The sequence below is a fragment of the Amphiura filiformis genome, chromosome 5 (assembly GCF_039555335.1).
Source record: "Amphiura filiformis chromosome 5, Afil_fr2py, whole genome shotgun sequence".
NCBI lineage: Eukaryota > Metazoa > Echinodermata > Ophiuroidea > Amphilepidida > Amphiuridae > Amphiura > Amphiura filiformis.
Window position 1 is genome coordinate 60,021,263 of NC_092632.1, and position 26,137 is coordinate 60,047,399.

The 26,137-nt window shown below is 35.7% G+C and overlaps 1 protein-coding gene across 1 annotated transcript; it reads right to left on the bottom strand.

Annotated features, from left to right (window-relative positions):
- Nucleotides 1-584: 584 nt before the first annotated feature.
- On the bottom strand, nt 585-24,239 carry LOC140153464 (signal recognition particle subunit SRP54-like). The gene is made up of 14 exons (XM_072176222.1): nt 23,863-24,239; nt 14,403-14,579; nt 13,734-13,838; nt 12,311-12,377; nt 10,547-10,604; nt 9,453-9,603; nt 8,607-8,755; nt 6,256-6,356; nt 5,135-5,221; nt 4,630-4,703; nt 3,249-3,357; nt 1,981-2,157; nt 1,739-1,834; nt 585-906 (listed from the first exon to the last, which is right to left on the bottom strand). Exons 1-14 carry the CDS (start codon nt 23,938-23,940, stop codon nt 779-781), a joined length of 1,557 nt encoding a protein of 518 aa, XP_072032323.1. The 5' UTR covers nt 23,941-24,239; the 3' UTR covers nt 585-778.
- Between the last annotated feature and the right edge of the window lie 1,898 nt (nt 24,240-26,137).

Here is a 26,137-nt window from a genome sequence, read left to right on the forward strand (position 1 = left end):
CAGACATTCTCCCCACCCCACCTGAATGATGTAGACACAAAACATAGTACACTTTTCTTTTATGTTTACATGATTAATATTTACATGTACTTGCTATAGTTCAATTTTCTTCTTTTCAAATAAATTAAAACAATTAGTTGAAGGAAAAAATGAATTTGCCCTCCTTAAAAAAAAGAGAAAAAAAGACAAACCCTTTAATAAATACTGGTAAGATTATTATTTTGAATGCCACACTCTTACTAATATCATGTGGTGTGTAGAAAATATGCAAGGCAAGTCCTACACAATTATCTCCATGTAATAATTTAAGAAAGCATTATCTATCCAACTGCCACATCCTTCCCCTATGCAATCATTTCCATATACATCACATCTGACATGGTATCCAATTATCCAGAATACCAAAGCACCTTAGACTCCACCACGGTCGTTTACCACCTATGTATGACAACCACTTTTATCTAGAGCGCCCTCAATTTAAGCTTACTGATAAGCAAGGTGATTTACCTCCATTTATCGAAACTTATTTTTATGAATGAACTCATAGTGCCATGAGCGCGTAGTAAGTGTAAAATCTACATGTTATTATACGTAGATTGTAGTTGTAGATAGATAACAGCTTATGTAATATCAGTAAGCCTGAAATTGAGGGTGCCCTAGATAAAATTGAGGGCGCTCTACTGACTGCATGACGCAAGTAGATGAGGACCTATGTCAGAGTTGTGACATTACTTATCTTGTAAGTATTGAATCCCTCCCCTGTTATCGTCCGCCTGTGTTATTTATTGCCACCCCCACCCCCACCACCACCTCCTCCTCCCATACCACCCATCATTCCCCCTAATCCCCCACCCTGTGCACTCTGTTGAAATTGTCTCATCATATTCTGTAGACCACTCATACCACCTGAAAAACACAAACAGTAAAAACATTGTGGTTACAATCAGCAAAACACATTTGACCAAAGTTTTCAGTATTTAAGCAAGCCCTATATCCATATTATTTAATTTAATATCCATCTTTAGTGCCATAACTCATAACTGTGTGTGGGACATATGTGCTGCAATCAAGCAAAATCAGTCGGAACTTTGAAATATCAAATTTTCAGTTTCATATGGAATGGTAAAAAGCATTTACAAAGCTGCATTATGCAGAAAACTCCATTAAAATTGAACAACTAGTTCCAAAGATATAAGCATTTAAAGAGTTTCCAAAACAAAAGGAAACAAAAGGAAATATTTCCTTTGTTTGGCTATATCTCAAAATCAATGTTTCTGAGTTCCGACTGATTTTGTTTGATCGCATCACATATGACTTTTGATCCATTCGGGCATTGGTAATGTGTTGTAGCAAGTAGTGGTAGCACCAGGATTATGTGTGACACAAGCATTGTGCAAGCATGGGTCTAGGGACCTGCTGTTGGCCCCCAACAGAAGCCCTGAGCTAGACTGTTTGGTGGTACGAAAAACAAGACCCAGAAAAGTGTAAAGCATATTAATCCAGATGTGGAGTATTTAAAGAACCTTAAATATATTTAAAATTTATAGCTTTACAGCTACAACACTTTTCCTCTGACCACTTTTACCTAACAAACCAAGAACAAATACTTTTTCCAATAATAGTCAACAACACCGATGGCCAAACAAACAAAGAATCTGACAAAAATCATGAATTTGATTTAATGACAGTCAGTTTTCCATGAAACGGTTATTACAAAGTCTGCTTGACTCTAGCTTACCTATTTGATGCAATACTCTTGGGTCCATAGCTCTGGCTATTGATTGATTCAATTTCTGCATTTGTGCTGGGTTCACATTCTTTGTCATATCTCCTCCTGTCAACAAGAATGTCACAAAATAAAAAGAAATATTAAAAATGTATAGTTTCTTTTTCACTTCTAAATGCAATAATTGTGAATAATATTTATATTACGTTTCAAACTTGTCACTCGCAACATTCGACACTTCGATCCGCACTGACCTTTGCCCTTGAACAATCCCTTGATACCACCCATCTTCTTGACCATCTGTGCAAATTTCTGGTACTGTTGTAAGAGTTCCTGGACCTCTTTGATTGAAACCCCAGCTCCTCTGGCCACTCTCTGCACTCTTCCTGGGGTACGCATGAAGATCTTGGCTCCTTCTCGGTTGTCTAGTTCTGGTGTATACAAATATGTACAAAAGAAATACCATTAGATGTGATAGAATCAATGAATTGAATGGAAGAATGCTGACTCCATCACACTTGCATGTCACTTACTTTGAAGAACAGCCATGCAAAAAATGGATGTGATAAGTTCATGTACACAACACAACATATAGATGGTGGAACGGTGGAGCTCGCCTCCCCAAATTTATATTGACTGCCACTCTCATATTTGGCCAAGGGTTGGAAGAAATATACACAAAGGATGTACATGAAAGTCATGAGTCAATTTCAAATTTATATCTGCCATTTTGATACAAATTAGAGCAAACATATGATAATTGCCACCTAAATATAATAAAGATCCACCACCCATGCACATGCTTACCCAGAAATCCCAACAAAAATACATATCCATAATGTTTGTTTTGGAGAAAAATACACTAGGATACACTTTTCTTAAATTACTATACATGGGATTATTGAGGCTCTCTCCTTTTCCTGTTTTAGATTCTTTGGATATAATATTTGTGGTACCACATTCATGTACATAGACCAATCTTCTTACATACCACGTAATGTAGTGTGAAAATGTGAACATGGTATAGCAAGTAATAAGGTAAGTTCCTCATTATTGATCAAGCTGATGTGCAGTTTGACCTTCCAGCAATACTTTACTAACTGACTTACTTAAAAGGGCATTTCGTGATCCACAGCCTCATCCCCAACTTTTCTCAAAAAAAGTTGAGACTTTTATACCACTGGAAACCTCTGGCTACATAATGTTTATGTACCAAAAATATATTGCACATTAATTCGTTTAGCAAAAATATTGTCAAATTTGAATTCCGTTCTGGTGTACCAGAACGAAATTACAACAGTGGCCTATGGAGCAGTGTAATACACATAATTATGCGTAACTCGCAAAATCTGAATCAACTGAAATTTTGAGAATAAGCTTTTTTGTGGATATCTACTGAAAAATGTCATAAAAAGAGGATGCTAGGATCACAAAATCCTCCTTTAACAAAGGCCTAATATGACGGATGTCTCACAATAAATCATTGTCTTAATCCGTCCTGGTTACACAATTATTTACTCACCTTCATCATTCATACTATCCATAATTGTCATGAGTTTCTTGAGTCTTGCCATTGATTCTTGCTCATTGCCTTTTGTCATGAAGTCACTACTAAATCCAGGAATCATGCCCTGTAAGACAATAGTATCAACAATGATCATAGTGAACAACAAGACGATGTGTCTAACAGCACTGACCTTTTCGGTAAATCACATAAGTCTTTGCGAGTACACGTGAGATGTCGTCATTTGACGTCACACTGACTTGCAATGCGCAGTAACGATGTGCATCTCAGGTGTACTCGATAAAGCTTATGGGATTTACCAAAAAGGTCAATTGTTAAGTAGGAACTACTTCCAAATTTTGAAAATAAAAGAAGATAAAATATTTCTGCAACTGTTTCCATTTCCAAAGTACTCAGGTTTCATGCAGAGAAATATCACAAGCAAAGTTCAAATTTGAGATATTTGCAAAAAGAGATGACTTTCCAAGTCTATTTCAACACAAAGGTTACAACAGTCTATAGAGTGCATCAATTACAGACAGTTTTAACATTGTTGAACTATTTTGTTGTATGGCTGTAAAGTCTAAACAGATCTTTCATAAGAATGTGTTGTAGAACTGCATTATAAAACTAGTCTTTTACACAGACTTCTTGTCTTTGAGTATGAAAATGCTACCTGCTAATTGGAAGTTTCTCACATATTTAATATAGAGTCCGAAGTTTTCCGTTTTACGGAAAACGGAAGAAAATCACGGAATCGGAGGTACAACACGGAAAATGACATTTTTGTATGATGTGACAAAAATTGTTAAAAGATAAGAGAAATAAATGTTAAAAACAATCTTTTTATGATAAAAATACTGTTTAATAATACCAAAATAAAGGTATATTACAAAGGCATGAACCCCCTGTATCCCTCCAAACATCGTAATAGTCGGCCCATTATCGTGAGAATATTCCAATCAGAGCATATTGATCGCGATATTGAACACTTTATTGCGACATTAATATCATTGTTTATATATTTTAAGTTTCACAAATTTTACAACACGGATTAAAACACGGAAAATGGATTTTAGAAAACGGTAAACTTCGGACTCTAATTTAATATCATCTCAAATTTTCGCTTGCACAGCCTGATACTGTCCTGAAGGATTTTTAGGATTGATAATTCAAATAACTATGTCTGTTTCTTTTGTCTAAAAATATTGATGCTGCTTCATTTTAGAACTGCGATCAAATAACATGGATTATCATTAGTGGTTCAAAGTTATAGTTTAGGTTGAAAATCATAATTTTATAAAAAAATTCCAACACAAGGCAAATCAATGTACTACTTATTTCAGCAAAAGTAAAATACTACTGGTCATCCCGGTGTCTGACTAAAGCTTCTCCTTACCATAATCTGACTGAAAGGTCCCATTTTCATTATATTCTGGAACTGTTCATACATGTCTCGTAGAGTAAATTCACCTGCAATGCAATAAACAAAACAAATTGAGATATACAAAGAAAGAAACTTACACTTTCCAATTAGTCATACAACATCTTGGCATGTTTAAAAGCAGATTCTCATCATCATCATCATCATCATCATCATCATCATCATCATCATCATCATCATCTTTGTCGTTGTCGCTGCCACTGCTACCACCACCATCACAATACTCTCAAGTCCAACATTCACTCTAAACAAATACTGCTTGTTCCATTGAAGTACAGGAGTATGTATTTTGTTAAAAACCTAAGAGGTCAACAGTAGACTCTCTGCAGATGACCTTGGGTCAGTGTGCATACCTTGTTTACTTTTCATACTCTCCATTTATAGCACAATTTCAATCATTTCACTAAAGGAATTGAGAGCCAGTTTCAGGGCCATCACTAATATTTGACTTTGTACTTACCATGTTTGAGTTTATTTATGAGTTCTTCATTTTCATCTAGATTGAGTTCATTGACCTTGTCTATCAAACCCTCTATATCTCCCATGCCTAAGAGAAGAAAATGCAACATTATTTAATATAACAAGAAAGAAAAAAACAGCATTCACAACAATAGAGTTTAAAATGGCAAATTTGAAAGATAAATGTGACCAAACTTCACATTGTTATTATTTTTGTGTTTTTCTTACATCACATTAATCATGTGCTCTGAATGACATATTAAAGGCCCAATTCAGTGATTTACTCATCTGGACGATCGTAAAAATTATCAAAATTCAGATTTTGGTACCTTTGTCATTGTCATAGATGTGCTAACATAGCCTGCGAATGGTTCAGCCAAAAGCCGTGTATTTAAGACAAAATAAGACATTTTACACAAATCTGTAATTTAGATACTGACAGTATCTAAATTAGGTACATGTATTTGAATGGGGCTTCAACTTCATCAGTACTGCTGTTTTCTTTGTTTTTTGCCAAATTTGTCATTTCAAAAATACCAAATGGCAATTTGAATGACTTGTCCTTCACTTTTAAGCAATTTATAAACAATTATAATTTTTTTACACTAGCGCTGGGATCACTGAATGGGTCTTTAATGAACCATGTATGTTAGTCATGGAATTTCTACTGCATTCCATTACACAGAAAACAAATGAAGACTCCTTATGGTACCGTAGGATAACCAGAATTGTTCACACAATGATTCAACACCATAAATAACATTGACACTTAAATAAAAGTGCAGTGATTTATAGTGCGCTACTCACAGACACCTAGACGTTGAGCCACTAGCCTTCAGCACACTTTACAGGTTTGTAGGTTTAACTACTTTTAATCGGTTGGTCACTTCCAGGGACAGGCAATTTGCGCGGAAAAAATAGCAAATTGCGCAGAGATTGTGTGGAACTTTTTTTTGAGTGCAAATCATGTATCCCTGCCCATAGGAAAAAATAGCCAATTGCGCGGAGATTACGCGGGAAAAAAGTTCCGCGCAAATCGCTTGTCCCTGGTCACTTCCAATTAAGTTATGAACTATCAAGCTACAAATGTTCCGTAAAATTGCCAGTGCAACAGTTACTTACCTAGTAGTTTACTAATGAATGGTTTTGTCTTGAATTGCTCAAAGTCATCTATATGTTCACCTGTACCAATGAATATGACAGGACTTTTTGTTGCAGCAACACTGAAACAAACAACAACAATCCAGAATTAAATCAACTCAATATGCTACCTGTGTCTACAATATGCTTGATTTTTTATAGACCTTTTCAAGAGGACTTTAATGAAAACATCAATCATGCGAGACAGCCAAAATATATTCAACTCAATCAATTTCTGGCAATTTGGAAGTATATTTGACGACACAGTGGCCTGTGGTCTATAAACCGAACAAGTTAGAGCAACGCGATACACAATTGCTGTGAATAATCTTATCACGCCACATGCTCATCGAACATGGTGTTCGAAGTGCTTGATCAGTTTTGTTTTTGTTTACCTCACAAACCTCACCTCTGATGAACTTATTTCCACAGATTTTCGATCAGCTGCTATTCCAAAAGGTTTGGATGTCTTAGATGAAGGAGACACCAAGTTTTGGGTCTGTTGATGTAATCATTCTTGATTACTTCAAATTAATCTGACTGAATGTTGTGTAATATCACAAGCTCACCGGTTTATATATCAAGCCCTATGAATCAAATTGAAAGGAGAATGCATATTCAACCATGCTTGTATGTTGTCCATATGAATGGAAAGCTTAAGAGTAAAAAAATATTTTTGTGGGCTTTTAATTTGCGAATCTAAAATTAACATCAAAAAGCACAAAAAAAATCCTAGCAAAAATTTCCTGCTATACAGTAGTTGACAGCTTTGCATGATATTTTACATCTATTCAATACTGACAAGAAATGCCACTAGTACATATTGTATATTTTGTGTCTAATTTTGCATTTTTCTCTAAAATTATAGCGCATTGGTGACAAGTAAGATATGTATATTATAGGGGCAAGGACTACAACTACTGCACTGAAAATTTTATTTCAGCACAGACAACAGTTGTGGAGTTACAGTCAAAAATGAGGGAAAACCAATATTTGATCAATAAATCAATAACTACTTGTTTTGAGTCACTGAAATTCCAGTGTAGTAACTGGATTCCTTGCCCCTATAATATACATAACTTTTGTTACCAGTGTTTTATTAGTTTTTGAGAAAAATGCAAAAATAGTCACAAATTTATCAAAGGGTGTAGTAGACTACTCCGTAGTCCACTTGCCCATTGTCATGAATGTGCATACTTTGGATATTGCATTTAAGCTTAAAACTCCGATTTAGGCCTAAATCATTTGTGCACAATTGATAGATTTTCACAACTGATCATCTTTTCAGTCACCGTACTCCCTCTGTATGTTAGCTTCCCAAGTGGACTACTGACTTTGCCTTGAGAGTTAGGCCAATTTCTGGCCTAACTAAAATTGGTGATGATGTAATGCATCTTTAAAAATGAATCTGGCTTGTGATTGGTCGCCCAGATCTCGTTATTGTTTAAATCCTCCCGGCAGCGTACTGGTACCATTATAACTATACATGGTACACAACTATCTAGGGAATGCGGCGCTTTTGTGCTGGTGGATGAACGTATGCATCTAGCGTATTGTACCACCATGCTTAGTCTTGTGGTTAGATTTTATTGATAAACAAGTATGATTGACAGTGTGTGAGTCCCGGGGTAAAGTTCTGCTTAAAAGTGAAAGTCCATAGTCGATTTTAAATCGTAATAAACTGGCAGATTCTAAAATTAGAATTGTTCAGTATTGGAGTGCCATTACAGTTATGCTATTATGATATGTTGCATTCAATAATATAAGCCTCACGTATACTTTACTTTTACTGTCACAAATATAATTATATAAACTTTTTCATAACCATTTTATACTAGTATTTTGATGTAATAAATATCAGTATAAATTCGAAGTTCAACTGAATGCGTTCATCATGATTAATAACATATTTTTATTTATCAAAAAATCGACTATGGCATAGATCGTAATAAACTGGCAGATTCTAAAATTAGAATTGTTCAGTATTGGAGTGCCATTACAGTTATGCTATTATGATATGTTGCATACAATAATATAAGCATACGTATACTTTACTTTTACTGTCACAAATATAATTATATAAACTTTTTCATAACCATTTTATACTAGTATTTTGATGTAATAAATATCAGTATAAATTCGAGTTCAACTGAATGCGTTCATCATGATTAATAACATATTTTTATTTATCAAAAATCGACTATGGCATAGTCTAAGGGTGTAGTACCACCTTAAACTAATGAGGACTACATGTATAATATGGGAGCCCTTCTTGTAGTTGTATAATGTATATCACATAATTTTTAATAAGAAATAATCCCTGGATAACTTACGCACTGAGGGCGCCACCACCCTTTGCATGACCGTCCAATTTTGTGATAATAACTGAAGCAACATCTACTTTTTCTTTGAAGGCTCTTGATTGTGCTTCACAAGCCTGACCTATGGACGCATCCATCACGAATACTACATTATCTGGACTCTGAAAATAAAAATGTGGAATACTTTACAACACGATACATAAAATGTGGAGTGTGTCTACAAAAATGTTGGTTATATTACTGGTGAGTTAATAGGGCAGAAGTTTTGCCGACTTATGAATAGGTGTAAAGTTACAACAGTGCTTATGAATATATATGAATATACCATATTTACTACATTAAATGCCCTCTCCCTAAAAAATGTAGAAATGTCCATGCCATGTCATGTTAACTTTAACATCCGAATCATGAAACTGCATGAATAAAACTATTGTAAACTTCAATTTGTATTCAGTTCATTGCCAAATTATAATAACATTTTCTTTTAAAGAATTACTGTTTCATGAAAATGAAGTCTCAAATTTTGTGAGTGTATCTGTTCTGTATCCTACTGATAAAATCACAGCAATTGATTGGCCAGTTCTCAAAATAGTTTATGGCAATTATTTTCATCAAAAATTTGTCTCCACTTAACAAACCCTTTTTGGAAAAGGCAAGATATAGTATGAGGACATTTGCACACTTCACAATGCACACAGAGAGTACAGACTTCTTGCAACAGCAACATTAAGCAATTTGACCAAGACTGTTTTCTATAACAATATTAAACTGACCTGTTTACTACAGAAACATATACTCTCACCCAACTTCTACTATTGGGTAACTTAAAAATCCCTGTGATAAGACTACCATACTTACAACAGCATTTGAAACTTGCAACATTTCTTCAAAGAGTGAGTCTTCTTGCTTATGTCTACCACTGGTGTCAACTATGATGATTTCAAAACCTTCCTGCTTAAATTTATCTACACCTTCAGCTGCTAATACTACAGGATCCACTTCTGTGTAACTGTAGAACATCAACACAAAAAAACAGTCAAGTACAGGGCTTGAATTAGGAATATTGTATGGCACCCACTTCAAGGTCATCAACAAATCCTTTGCAAAGGCACCAATGCCATTTAGTGCTGAAGAATGCTTTGAAACTTGAAGCAGTGCTGAGGCATCAATGCCAAGGTCTAAGGGCACCGGAAAGAAATGAAATTCTTTACATGCTCTTCTGAGGGATATAACAATGTCCAAATTATCCTCGTTTTCAATTCACCTTTTTCGTAATTGACCACTGCGCTAACTCCGGCCTAATTGAAGTTAGCAGAAGCCAACGGCAATGAAGTGGTCAATTACGAAGAAAAAATTGATCACTCCCATTTCCAGATAATTACCATTATTCAATCAAAGTATGATACATGTACTTATTGAAAAGTACTAAGAGGAATGAGATGATATTAAATTAAAAGGTACAGCGTATGCTTTCTGTTTTCATGAGACACAAACAAGCACATTATGTAGATTTGAGCCCAATATTAATTCTGTTTGTCTGAAGTAAAATAACCAAAATTGTAACAGGATTGATGCACATGTTCCTTAACTCTCAAACTTTGATAAGGATGGCTTAAAAATTGGCTGTTTAACTACATTCTATTATTCCAAACAACAGTAACTGCCAGTTCCACCCAACACTGGCGGTTGACCCACCCATGATGGGGTTTTGAAGTCATTCCGTACCTCATATTCCTGCAGACTACAATAGTGGCTTTGAAATGGAAAACTCATGACAGGTCATCTACTGACAGCCTCACTTGTTCAAAAAGGGGACTGGACCCCAAATGGAGAACATTATACCCACAGAGTATGTATTGAGGCTTTGTCATACAAACTGGGAATTTTCAAGGCCACACCAATCTTGCTTGAAAGGTAAAATTTTAAAGCAGTAAATATTTATTTGCACCTACCTGCCATAGAATGGTATTCTTGCTTTGGTTGCATTCTGTTTCAACTGATCAAAGGCACCTGTGTAAAATCAAACCAATCTATCAATATCCTATATCAAGATACATATTTATGGTCATATCATTAGTCTGATGAGAACCAGAGCACGTTTGTAGCTTGGATATTTTTAGTGCTGGGTAACATTGGTAGAAAATCTTGCATATTTGGCACTTTCTTGCCAAAATTGGCCAAATTCTTGACTAACAAAATTGTGCAATTTTGGCCTCTGAGTGGTGGGCTCCAGTGCTATAATTGCAGCTGAGTGGTGGGCCCCAAAACTGAGTGGCTCTGCCACCCACCACCGACCACTGTAGCTACATCCCTGGACAAGAAGAACTGTAAAAAGATCTCTTGTTGATATGTATTAAAATTGGTGATAAATTCACAAAAACTTTCATTTTTATACACAGTGGTACTAAATAAAATGAGAGTAATTTGAAAACTAGAATTATGCCGTTCATAATTAAGGTGGCTCCATACAAAGGTGTGTAAATACTATCACCAAGTACCAAGTTAGAAGTTCATTGGGAAAAATTGCATGTAAGCTTCAGAGTGGAATAATGCCATTTTAGATCAAATATATGCAAATAAGGTCATCAATACTCAAAAATATACAAATCACATGACACAAAACCATACAGCACATCAGACCACCATATACTACCACCATACCAAGTTTGATATAAAATTGGATCGATTGGGCCCATATTTATTGGTCGAGCTATGAGTTTTAAAATATGGGATGAGCGTAGTCAAGTCCAATATTTTAAAACTCATAGCGAGACCAATAAATATTGGGCATAAAGCATCCAATTTTATCATTATTATGTTTTGGATCTAATATTTTCACACACTTGGACTCATCAAAACATAATAATGAAGTTGATCGGTCATTGCGTTCAAATAAGCAAATGAGCTCATTAATATTCATTATTATGTTTTGATGGATCCAAGTTGTGATAATATTGGATCCAAAACATAATAATGATAAAATTGATGCTTTACGCCTAATATTTATTGGTCTCGCTATGAGTTTTAAAATATTGGACTCGACCACGCCTCGCCCAATATTTTAAAACTCATAGCTCGACTAATAAATAAATATGGGCTCAACCGATCCAATTTTATATCATAAATATGCAAATAACATGACACAAAACTATACAGCACATCAGGCCACCATATCCTATCACCATACCAAATTTGAAACTTATTGCATTGGAGCTGCAGAGTGGATAACAGATTTTGCTTCCGCCCAGACTACCAACTAGGCAGACAGGCAAGTGAGGCAACCATATGGGCGATAACATAAGACCCACATATGTGTGGGGCAAAAAAGTTCGAAATAAACAAGTAGTGTTATTTATTGTGTTAAAGTCTAATTTAAAATTACTCTCAAGTTTCATTTTGTTTGCTTTGGAGTAATTATGTATTAGGGCTCATATTGAAATTCCCTTACACAGAAAGGTGTGCGCCATCCTGCAGCTTTCCTGTGCTAGCCTTCTTTTGTTAAAATCCTGGGCAGGGTGTATCACCGATGCATATAATCCATCCGTTTTATGACCGAGCTTTTCTGAGGCGTGGCGCTTAGCGGGGAATCCTGCCTTCTTTCTGTGTGAAAACGTGGTAGGGTATTTCAATATGAGCCCTTACATTATTCAATCAATCAATCATTAACTGTTTCACTTTGAGTTATTTAGAATAAACACTATTTTACTACTGTGTACCTGCTCTGAAAGTATCTGCACAGATTAGACAGGATTTCCAACCTTTCTTCTGGTAATGGTATGCTAACTGAAATAACAACAATACAGATATGGTTCAGTTAGTCATCAAAATGTTCCAGTAACAAGGATCTTAGGATTTGACAAGTGCTTAGATTATTAATACACAGATTGGAATATTCCATGCCTGTGCCCTCTAAGCGTACTCGAATTCAGCTGATGCCGGTAAAGCGTACAGACCTGGCGACATCGCTTATCTTACGCGCGAAGTTTCTTTTGCGTACGCTCGCGCTGTTTGCGATATTTTGAGTTTGCTCACGTGGTACCTGACTTAGCGTCGATCACCAGAGGCAACATGCCATGTTTCCGCGGTATGGACAAGTGCATGTCATTTAGATCAAAACTGACCAGTCCAAAATTTGACCCTGAAAAGACAAACCAGACCTCTGTCCCTTCTAGGGGTTCAGTCAGTTGAAATAGCTATTGCTATAGCCTAGATTTGTTATTCTGGTCTTGTTTTGAGTTCACAGAACTTTCATTCAAGCATAATTTTAGAATTCAGCATATGTCACAGTCAATAATATTGCCTGTCCCAGGAAGAAAATGACAGGTGGACGGGTGGCTAGTTAATACCCTGTTAGTAACTCAAATTGGCAACACTCAGCCTATAAGAGATACCGTATTTAAGTCAAATAAACGCCCCGGGCGTTACATTTTCCCAAGGGGAGCGTTTATTCAAGGTCAATTTTAGAACGATAAAAACGCTAAAATGAAGAAATATGAACTAGAAACACTGACTTCTGGCTCACTTCCGGGTTTCCAATCCAGATTTTCGCCAATTATTGACGCTATTATCGACCATGTGGGGAACTTGGTAAGCTTACTACACAAGATGGCATGGAAATATCGGCATTTTTGAAACATCTTGCTTGAAAAAAGTGGTGGGGGCGTTTATTTGAGGGGGCGACTATTTGACGAAATACGGTAACTCTTTGACAATTAAATGACATCGTGATGAGCATTGTGCAGCGTATTACTAACTACAGACTTGTCATATTGAAAACCCATCAGTTCCATCTCAATCATTTTAAGAAAGGATCAAAATTATATCAGCTTTTTGTTAAACATTAAGTGTCAGGAGAACTTCATTTGCTGGTGATTGGTTTAACTTAAAACGCAACTCAAACCTACCGTATTGTTTGTAAGTTTAAGCTTACTCACACGATATGATGTCAAATTTTCATGGAAATATTGGAGGGGGAGACATTTATTATAGGGGGGAGCATTTATTACAAACAAAACGGTATATATGGCCGTTTACAAGATGACCCACCAGTCAAAACCTACATGTACTATACTTGGGCTACTTTGTCCATTGAGACAAACAACAAGTGACATGCGATGTATAAGAATTTGTTCCACTAACCTTTGTACATGTTGTTGTTTTACCACTTCCCTGTAGACCTACAAACATAATAATGTTAGGTTTGCCTTTTGTTGGGGTCCATGCTTTTGTGCCAGGATCAATCAACTGTGTAATAAAAAGAATATAAATTTTGCAAAATAAGAACAAAAAATTCACCAATGCCATCACAGGAAAAAGGAAAAAGGTTATTATGCATCAAGTACCTTAGCGGTGCTCAGATTCAAACCTTCAATGCAGATATGCATTAGAGTATTTGACAAAGATTAACAGCACCCATATTTGGGACAGCATTCACACCAACATGCAATTGGAAGCATTATCATATGAAAGCAGTACTGTTTGAGGGCTCATATTGAAATACCCTACCACGTTTTCACACAGAAAGAAGGCAGGATTCCCCTCGCTAAGCGCGCGCCTCAGGAAAGCTCGGTCATAAAACGGATGGATTATATGCATCAATGATACACCCTGCCCAGGATTTTAACAAAAGAAGGCTAGCACAGGAAAGCTGCAGGATGGCGCACACCTTCCTGTGTAAGGGAATTTCAATATGAGCCCTGACTAGAAAGTGCTTTTTAATAATATGATAAGATTCTCCAGAACATCCTGCACAGATAAATAAAATACTACCTGGTTTACATTTTGCTTGTGATATTTAAATGCCCCTACCTTGACAAGTTCTTTGAACACAGCTGTCTGGATCATCTTTCGCTTGTTGAGTCCCGCTGCCATCTCCTCAAAGTCTATCACAGACTTCACATTTTCTCGCAGCTGTTTTACAAGACGGATGTTCACGTCAGCTTCTAGTAAGGCACGGCATACCTCATTTAACATAGAATTCAAAACCTGTAGAGTTGATAAATGGAGTACCAAAGTAATATATTATGTTTGTATCTTCACAACAATTTCCAGTTTGATTTTAAACTAAGGCTGGGATTATTTGGTAATTTTGTGTCCAGGTACCCTAAGTGTTTACAGGTGGGTACCCGGGGAACAGGTACCACCAGGAATCAAGTCAAAGTGCAGAAGAAATCTGTGCTTAAATTTGTTTAATTATTTACACAAGATAAATAACAGCTCCATGTTTGACAAAATTGACATTGAACCAGTATTTCAAATGAGGCGGGCCCTCAGCCCATGAAAATCTGTGAGGTCCCGCTAAAAAGCACCTGTGCGGGTCCGAAGGGCCTTTGAAAATCTGGATGCACATCGATGTACACGCATTGCTGCGTGAGCACAGAATTCATGAGTCATGGATAGGGGTGTGATTTTCGGGTAATTTTGTAGGGCGCATTTTCGGGCAGGTAACCGGGTACCCGAAACAAAAAAAAAAAAAAAAAAATTTTTACAATTTTTTTTTCGGTTTTGTAGTGTCTCTGGACCTAGACCTAAATGCTAGGATCATTCATGGTTGACAAAAAAAAAAAAAAAAAAAATTCAAGATGTTTTGTATTTTTAATATGAAAATTGATAATTTGTATTCATGTCATACTCTATTAATGATTTCAAAATGCATTCAAATTCAATGCATTTTGAAATCATCAATAGAGTATGACATGAATTCAAATTCAATGCATTTTGAAATCATCAATAGAGTATGACATGAACCGAAAAAAAAACTTTGAAAAAAATTTTAAAAAAATCCTATTACCCTGCCCGGGTAATAGGATTATTGGGCGGGACTCGAATTCCCGGGACTCGCCCTCACACCCTTAGTCATGGATAGTAGATAGATTTCTCAATGAACGGACAGGGGCCTACTTCATGACAATGTGGGTAACATGAACCTGATTGACAGCCTCATTGCCCACTTTACCTCATCAAAATGCAGATTTTGATATCAGTTAAAAGCTCATATTTTTCTCATTTATAACAAAATTGAAATTAGGCATTCCAAATGAGTATATAAATTTCCAAAGAAATTGTCTAATTAGTCTCAAACATCGAGACTAATTAGACAGTTTTTTGATATCTTTGAAAATACACTGAGTTGGAACTTCTAATTTCAATACATGGTACTGAGAAAATAGGGTCTTTCATTTGAAATCAATATATGATCATGATGATTAAAAACACTGTAGACTACCAATATCACATTGTATAAATGTCAGTAATTCCATAAGGAATAAGTCACATTTTTACAAAACATTTGCATGTTCTTTTTGCATGAATGCTTGAAAGGGATAACATTTTATGTTATACATAAGTTTTAAAGATTTTGATTTTCCAAATATATCAGGTCACCTTCCCGTAATTAAAATAGTACAAACTATACCATACTAAAAATTTCATTTGAATGAATACAGCTGTCAACATTGTGATGATGATTCTGTGTACAATGTATGATGAACGCCTGTGTATCATGTGCATGTGCGTAACACGTCGGCACGCTGCAGTAACACGGTGAATCCAACCATGTCAACTCACTTGTGATTGGTTAGTATTTTCATTATTGTATCCATGGTCTTGCATTGTGTTGTACTTTGAAATGTATGTACAGTTATACGCGACATACGATAGCGTCATCATAGCAGTCAGATCGCCACTCTGTGTTCATTCAAATTAAATTTTTACTGTACATTACTTTTACATGACATGTTATGGCAATTCCAACTTTTAGACCACCCAAGCTATACAGCTCAACTGATCATACTTTTCCTACATTCGACCTTGCATGATTTTTGAGTTGACACAGTCATGAAAATAACTATAGATACTTGACAGACCATTAGTAGCCCAGTTCTGAACCTTTTCATTGATCATTCATCTGATGGATCAGTGAAGATAAGAAGGGATTATAATATATCCGTAACCTTGATATTATAGTACATCTCGAGGAAAAAGTGCAATGGACATGTTTTCATTTTATGTTTCAAATATCCCGCGCATGAAAATTGAGTATTTAACCCAAAATGGAAAATGGAACAATATTTTTTGGAAATCTGTTTAACAGATTTTTTTGACATCTTTTTCTGCACTGTATTATACCTAAATTAAGAAATTTGATAAATATTCAAAGAAAATATAGGTCATCCAAAAATGTTGATTTTTACACATTTTGGGGCAAAAAAGGAAAAATAAGCAAAAATATCAAAATCTGTTTTAACAGCTTCATTCATCAAGTCATAACAAACGGCCTACATGCTTAATTTTTAATAAAATATTGAAATTGTGAAAATATAGGTATTTATTGATTTTCATGTTTTTTCTTGCAAATATGCTAATAATATGCAAATTATGAAATTGAAAAAGTTTCTACATAGCATACATCTTTCAAGTGTGATGTTCAAAATGACAGACATCAAAAAGAGATTCGATGAAATGTAAAGGTGTAGTAAAAATTTTGGCATGGACTGTCTGGTTAGGAAAAGTACTAGTCTTTGTCAAAGACCTCGCGATCCTAGGGGGGGGGCGAGCGCCGAAGGCGCGACAGAGCGGCGAAGCCGAGACAGCGAGCGCCGCTCAAGCAGAATATGATAGATGGCGCTCTCACTACGGTGCTGTAGCCCAGGTAGCCAAAGCCTTGTTGAAAGGCTAGAAAAGTACGGTAAGTTGAGCTGTATAACTTAGGTTAAAATTACAAATTTATCAAAATTATTTAACTCTCTCAACAAGGTCAAACTTGTTTTCAACTGTACATTTTATTCCATCAGACAAGCTTTACTTTGTTCCAAAATTCATGTTTTTATGCTCTATTTTTTCCCACTGGAGCTTTCGCGTAGCACAAGCGCATGATTGCATGCATTTTGACTGCAATTTACGCTAGTGAATCATGCATTTTCAAGCGCTTTTGACATCTTTTTACTGTGTGATGCATTCGGGGGCACCATGTATAGTATTGTATACAAGTTGTAAGCATCCACATGAAAGAAAACACAGATTTAGGGTGGTTTTGAAAAGCAAAACAAGGATCCGTGCGGATCCGTGATTAGGGTATCAAAACACTCATTTTAGGAGCAGAAGGGGTGGTTTTTTTAAGGCGATCCTCGCTTAGGGTACTTTTGTAAAATTACCTAATTAGCGGCCATTAGTGGTAAGTGGTGACATGTTTATCAAGTTATTCGGATTTGAGTGGTTTCCGAGTGATTTTACAACTTACAATGTACTGAAACCCCCGTTACTGAATGACACTCATACCTACACATGCAATGTCTACCCTTGTTTAGGGGCAAATTTCAAACCAATTCCTTGTTTAGGGTGTTTTTATTTGAGGAAAATCCTCGTTTAGGGTTAGTAGACAAATTTTCAAGAACCTAGGTTAGGCCCATTTTAGAAAGTCAATTCACTCGGATGCTAATAACTTTTATGTGTACGTCCATATCAAAATGATGCATTTGTCGGCTGCTACATAGTACATAGCATGTGTCTCATTTCACATAATAGCTAGGAATAAATACCTGGCTCATCTCAATTGGAGGTCACTTCAAATCATCCCCAAGTCACATGGTCAAGGAATGTCCTCTGTATTCCTAAATTATGTGACTTGGGATGATTTGAAGTGACCTCCACTTCAGAGATGAGTCTGGTTATTTATTCCTCTGCTATTATGTGAAATGAAACACATATGTAACAACCGACAAGTGATTCGTTTTGATATGGATGTACACATATGAGTGGCCCCCTTATAAAGGTACGTTTCATGCTTGAAACACAATTATTTTAAAATCATTTTTCGAGACAAATACACCCTAGAAAAATGGCCATTTATAAATAACGAGGGTTGTCTAAAAACTAAAAAAGTCAGGATCGTCCATGTTCATGTTTTAATTATAATGATCATGCAGGGTTCAATTTAAAGGGGTTTTACATGCACAAATGCATGTAACTTTGGCTCTGTGCATGTAGAATTTTGCCTGTGCATGCAAAATTTTGTGTTATTCAGCCCATTTTGAGGAAAAAATCAGAGTTGTGCATGTAAATTGTATTTTCTAAATCGAACCCTGTGATCATGTCACTTTGACATGTTTAGTTTAGTTTAGTTTAGTTTAAATCTTTATTAACGTCACACTCTCACATAGAGACCAGCCAATTCTGGCTTATGAGTGACAAAACAATAATATACAATATAAAAATATAGCACATAAATAATACATATAAATAGCACATAATAATACATGTAAATATAGTCAAGGTTTTTTAAAAACAATAACATGCATATACATTTTTAAAAATAAACACAAGGCAATGTTAGCTGAAACCTCATCAAACGCCCATCATGCTTTTAGGCCTAGATCAAAAGAACAAAATAAATGCAAGAAGTCGCAAATGCGCAACATGGCAGAAGCAAGTATGATGTTGACGTGTACATGAGGAGACAGCTAAATAATAATTACAATTTATTTCTCCCTTAGTGTACACAATAGATTGACGAAGTGTGAGAATTTCATTTGCAAATTTTGCTACCCTGCAACAATGGTTGCCATCTGACATTACAAAAATGAATTTATTGTAATCTGAAAGATTTGAGAAACTTGGGTTAAATTTAACCATGTCATTAAAGAAATTGGATCTGATATCATTATACGTTAAACAAATTATAAAACAGTGAAACTCATCTTCAATACAATTCATATTACAAATATTACAAATTCGATCCTGTACCTGAGTGTTATTATAACGACCCGTTTCAATGGCAATTGGAGCGCATCCACACCTGAAGAGGGCTAAAGCCCGCCTATTACACTTCTTCATAATGGTGTTTACATACTCAGCAGTGCCATAAGTGGATTTAAAGGTGCGATACGTACGAAGTTTATTGCGAGCATTTGGGTTCTTTCTTCGGTCATTAAAGATTGCCTCTTTCCAACGATTTTCTACAAACAATTTTGCAGCATCGGATATATATGATTAACTAAGTTTCGAGTACCGATCTGTTCAGAAATACTCAGAATTAGATCACAATTCAGCTTAGAACATAACGATCTTACTTTGTAACACCAGTTCTTAATACCTTTACCTGCTAAATGTTGGGACCATTGAAAAACTTTACTTGGGTAACGATTGCTGTCTAGTTTTGAAAGACGACTCCACAATCTAGCCACTGACTGCATTTGACGCTCAAAAGGGGAAACCCATCCCAAGTCACCAAGCATGGCGTCATTTGGAACATATTTCCCAACACCAAGGAAAAATCGGCAAGCGCTGTAGAACACAGAATTAATCGAGGAAAACTCATCAATACCCCAGACCCCACTGCCGTAGTCTAAAATTGGACCAACGAAAGAGTCAAAAAGCTTGGTGAAAGAATTGAAATTGATACCACCCAGGGCTTTGACTTTACTGATGACCATTCCCAGAGCTCTGGATGCAGAAGCAGCTAGATTTCGGGTAGACACATGAAAATCAAGATATTCGTCAAACCAAATGCCTAAATATTTATAACCATTTACTGTAGAGATGTTAGTATCACAGCATGTAAACTGTACATTTGATTTATCACGGCTTTTAGTGCGGAAATGAACTACCTGAGTCTTTGTATCATTTAAACTTATACGCCATCTTTTAGTCCAGTTTGATACACAGTCTAACATTCTTTGAAGAGAACTTTCACTTTCAGCAACAAGTACAATATCATCCGCATACATTAGCAGATCAATTTTTGTGTCAAGCACAGGAACACCACAGTTTAATTCTTTTATTTCATTCACAATACTATTCAAATAAATGTTAAAGAGCACGGGAGAAAGTAAACAACCTTGTTTCACACCGATTTCAACATCAAACCAATTTGTCATAAAGTTATTAACCCTTACAGAACATTTCACATCTTCATAAAGACTTTTAATACAGTTATAAAAGTTACCATTAATACCTATACTTCTAAGTTTATACCATAAACAATCACGATTGACACGGTCAAATGCCTTCTTGGCATCAATAAAACAAGCAAATGTGTCTTTTTTACAAAGATTTCTATTCTGTACAATAGATGAAAATGTGTATAAATGATCAAGACAACCACGGTTCTTTCTAAATCCATTCTGCTCTTCATTGATAATGTTATTTTCTTCAAGCCAATCTGTGAGCCTTTTACGGATCACATCACAATATATTTTACATACCACTGAAATCAGCGTTATACCTCTGTAACTCATCGGATCTCTAGGATCATTATTACCAGATTTAGGTATTGGGTTTATTAAACCAAATCTCCATTTGGATGGACAAATACCACATGTAAAACAACGGCTAAAGAGAGCATGGAGAACAACTGTCATAGTTTTGTTCTTAAGTAATTCTGTTACAATACCATCAACACCAGCAGCTTTATTCAATTTAGCTCTATTAATTGCACCAATAACTTCATCAAGCTCAAGAGGTTTATTGAGATTAACTGCAGTATAATCTTTCTCAGACGAACTAGCTTCAAGATCTTTCAATTTTGTCTTTATATGTGACAAAAACTCATCATCAAAATTATTTGCATCAGCTTTGAAAAGCGATTCAAATTCATTACACCATTTGTTTAAAACATGGTCAGTATTATCTGTAGTTTCACCAGTATCTGTTATTACCTCCATTGGTATACTACTACTTTGTTTACAACTGTTAACACCCATTTTACCGATCTCTTTCCAAAACATAGATTGGTCACCATTCAACATATCATCAATATCTTTGATCTTACTGTATTGAAATTGTCGTTTAGCTTTCTTCACAGCTTTATCAAATTGTCTATGAGCTGATTTATATTGCACAAATAAGGTATTACGCATGTTAGGTATTTTACATCTTAGCCAAGATTTTTGTTTACAACACACCTCATCCCAAATCAATTGAAGTGATTCGTTCCACCATGGTTTAGGAGTATGTCTCATACCCTTATTGTGTTTACCACGCTTAGTGTTCTTTTTCTTAAAGTTCTTTTCAACTGCAGACTTAATGTAAGTTTCAAACTTGTCATATACACTGTCAACCTCACTCTGATTGCCTTGGTTGGTATTTATTTCAGCAATCAATTCATTTGCTTTTGACACACTAGACTCATCCATAAGAAAAGTGGACGGTATTTCACGCATATCATACAATTTAGCCAGACTTTTCAAGTCGACATTAGACTTATTCACAGATTTTTCATAACAAGAGAAAACATTAGTTTTGAACACCCATGATAACATTGAATGATCAGGTATAGTACTACACACAGGTACACTATACTTTTCAATAAGATCTTGAACAAGTGACACTTCAAACTGAGCAAAGTTCACGTAGCCATCATATGGAACGAGACAGTAATCAACAACTGATTTACCTTTTGTTGAAACACAAGTAAAATTATCTATTACATCATCATTTCTACCGCTTAGACAACACATATTAGCACTTATACAAAAGTCAATGAATGGTTTACCTTGTGAGTTCGTACTAAAATCAATGACTTTACGAGTTTTAACTTCATCAACACCTTCAATATAATCTACACTGTCACCAATTCTGGCATTAAAATCACCACATATTTGCAACGAACCAGTATCTTGAAATTTGTAAATATTAGAAATTAATGCATCAAAAAACTCTTCAGCGTGACCACCGCGACTTGAATTTTCGGGTGGTAGATAACAACAGCAAACATAAAAACTTTCCTTGGCACTTTTGTTAGTAAATTTCAACCACAATATACCATCATGCGCTTTTTTCCACAGTTTTGATTGTGAAAGATTTAAGAATACGTTTATGTACAAGGATACCAACACCTGAACCTTTTCTTGCTTTACAATGGAGAACGGATCTATTATGACCAAACCACATATAGTTGGGAACATTTATAACATCATTTTCTTTCATATGAGTTTCTACAAGACACATAATATCAAAATCACACTTAGCAATAATATTTTTACGCAATTCACAGTTTTCTAAGTACCAACCCCCAATGTTCCAGCATCCAATTCAGTAATGAATGATGACAGCCAACTCTGTCCTAGTCCGAATGATCGTGATGAGAACCCGTGTTCTCTTGAGAACCCAGTATTCTCAGCGTTGTCACTTGATTCTTTGTACAGTTTGTTATCTATGAACAGTTTACCACGTTTGAAAACTGTTTTCTTGCCAGCTTTATACGCGGTCTCCGCAACTGATTTCAGTCTGAACCGTTCCTTTCTGTCTGACTCGATTTCGTTGGTCATGATGTAATATGAGGCCTTTTTAAGTTCCTTCTTTGCTGTGATAATGGAATCTTTATCGATTAGCGAAAGTACTTTAAAAATGATTGGCCTATGACGATTCTTGTCTTGACTCTGTCTACCCGTCCGATGAGCAACCTCTACCGAAATGTTCAGCCCAAGATCTTTTTTCAGAACTCTGTTTACGATCTCTGTAGGGACCTCATCTTTCTTCTCAGGACCATAGTTGCATAACAACAAATTATGACGCCGTGAATGCCTTTCTAGATTATCACTTGATTCACGCAATTTCTTCACATCACTTTTGTGTTGGTCTATTTGGTGTATCAGCTTAGAGTTTTGTTGTTTTAAAGCTGAGACCTGTTTTTTTTTGTCTTTTGTACGGGATGATTGAAATTCAATCGATTCATCAAAATTCTGTTCGCTTTTCTTTAACCATAGCTTCCAGTTTGTCTTGACGTTTTTGGAGGCTAGTAATTGACTCACGAAGGAATTCTGACCATCAATTATAGTTCTTAGGGAGCTTCTGACAAAGGTTTCAGTCAGGCTCTGTTTGAGGTTGAATATCAGTACTCACATCATCATCTTTCACGGATTTAACTTTCCCGCTCCTACCTCTCAGTTCCATTGTTGGTGTTGGTGGACCCATCCGGACACAAAAAGTCACTTAAATATCGTTGAAAGTAACAAAACCAGTCAAATATGGTCCAAGTATGATCCACAGGATACAAATAGTAGGTGATGATGAAAATGAAATATTGATGGCAAAACCAAATGGTGATATTTGATGATTATTTTGAGTCAATACACACGATTAAAATTATACGTGTTTATACGTTATAGTGCGCCCTCTGTGTCCATTGAGATCATTCATCATGATATGTATTATAATTATTTAATTGTACTACAATTCAATTTGTAGTACCGTATAAAATTAAATTTATTATTTAAGAAAAGTCACAAGCATGCATGACAAGTGCAAATCCAATTTTTGTGAGTTTACTTACATCTTCATCGATGATTGTGGCATTTCCTAACAACTTTAGCGCCGAAGTAATCTTCCTTCCCAGATCTGCTAAAACCATCTTGACTCTTCACGTACGGTACTTTGTACACGTAACGAGTGTATAAACGCTGGTCAGCCTGCCGAATTCGTCAGGTACGATACGGAAATAATAATTAAGCTTAATAAATTATGTCGTTTTCACACCATCTCTAGGATATTGACTTGATTTTGAAACAGCAATCATATAATAGCACCATAAATACTATATTTTATAACAAAATATGATTAGAATTAGAATAATATGGCAACAATATTGTAATTTTTCATGTCGTATTTTCTCACTTTGCTGATGTGTACAAAACGCGGCACTGTATACCCGAGTTCGTATGGCGCAAAAATAGGATCATGCAGAATAATAAACAGGTGACGTCAAAAGCGTTCGATCCGCACGGTGATCCGCGCCGTCAGTTGATCGGGGTCAGGTCAGGGCCTGATCGGGGTGTAGTAGTAAATCTGTTGAAAACTACTTACCCAAGCACATTTTTTGACCAAAATGTAGGTTTTAAAAGTCAAAACCTCAAGTGTTCATTACAATGTTTTTTAAATTTTATGTCATTAAATGAAAGAGCACAATTGTTCATGACTAGTCTCATTTTAATGAGCAATGGCCAATTATCTTTAAATTGCAAATCATGTGCAAAAAGTTTACCAATTGATATGGGTCGGGCCTGGTGGTGGGTTAAGGTGGTTTTTTTTTCATATTTCAATGTTTATTGATTTTTATTCATTTCAAAAAACAAATTAAGAAATCAGGTCAATCAACAACAAATTACAAAAAGGCAGCAAGAAATTGGTTACACAAAGTTAGGGACCGTTCACAAACACTTGTATTAAAGGGGGGGGGGCTGATGCAAAAAAATTTCATCACGAAAAATTTTCGGGCCCCCCTTTACAGACCTAAAAATTTCAGGGCCCCTTTTTGACATGAAAATTATGGGTCAACCCCATAGAAAAGGACAATTCCCACTTGGTCCAATCCCATTTGGTCCAATCCCACTTAGTCCAATCCCATTTGGTCCAAATCCCACTTTGTCCAGACCCAGTTAGTCCAATCTCACTTAGTCCATGTCCCCAAGCATATAAACTCAAATTTTCCAGGAAAATTTGTGGTCATTTTTTTCAGGCCCCCCCCCCCTAGTACAAGGAACTTATACGATGTCCTCATTCACAAACTGATACTATCTGTCCAGCGGTCCGAATTTTGAGCCATACAAGTTTACGTGGTGAACTAGCCCCCCCCCCCCCTGAGGAGGGTCAAAAAACTTCAGGGCCCCCCTTACAAGTGTTTGTGAACGGTCCCTTATGCAGTCACACTAGTCCCACTACCCAATTCAGCACTACAGTCATGTAGACCTACAATCAAATATATAAAACTGTACTGTGTACACATTACATAAGATGGACCAGAATATTTTTAGATGTCAAATCTTCATTTTAGACAATAGCATGAAAGTTTGTTTTTCTTCTTAGCAATGAAATACTCTGTTTCCCTATTTATTTTAATAATACTGGTTTATGGGAGATTTTTTTTAATGAAAAATATAATATTTCACACTCAAGAACAAGTAGGCCTACACCATCAAGCACCCCAAAAATGTTATCAAATGTCAAAATCAATATCATCTTGTATTAAGGTTATTAATTATTTTAAACTGTTGTGATTTGGTAGTTCACAGCATCTTACGAATGGTAGTGAGCTTTGGCAAAAACTGCATTGCTCAATTCATAGCGAGCGTGTAGAAGATTTGAAATATTACTGATATACTTTTATAGGTGCTGCGGTTCTTGAGTTACGTTGTAAAGAGGGCTGAAACAACAACACTTTTGTAAAACGTACATAACTCATTAACAACAATAAATTAAGCAAGTTTGCAAAGTATACGATTTATAGAATGAACTTTTGCAAAACATCAAGGTGTTAATTTTCAATAATATATTGATCTAGATAATGCCAATCGATTTTTAGGTTGCTTCGACCAACAATACCTCGTCTACCCTTAATAACCATAAGCCTATCATCCCAAAGTCCACGTCAATTCAAGTTAGACTAATGGTCTCATATTTGTCATCTTCGAAACCCTATCACATTATGATTTGTTTTTGCAAGAAGAAGGACAATTTGAGACAATGGGGGGGGGGGAGCATTTTTTTAAACGAATTTTGACCTGTAGAATGCAAAATGTTGAAATTTTTGCCACACATTTGTGCTCCTTTTT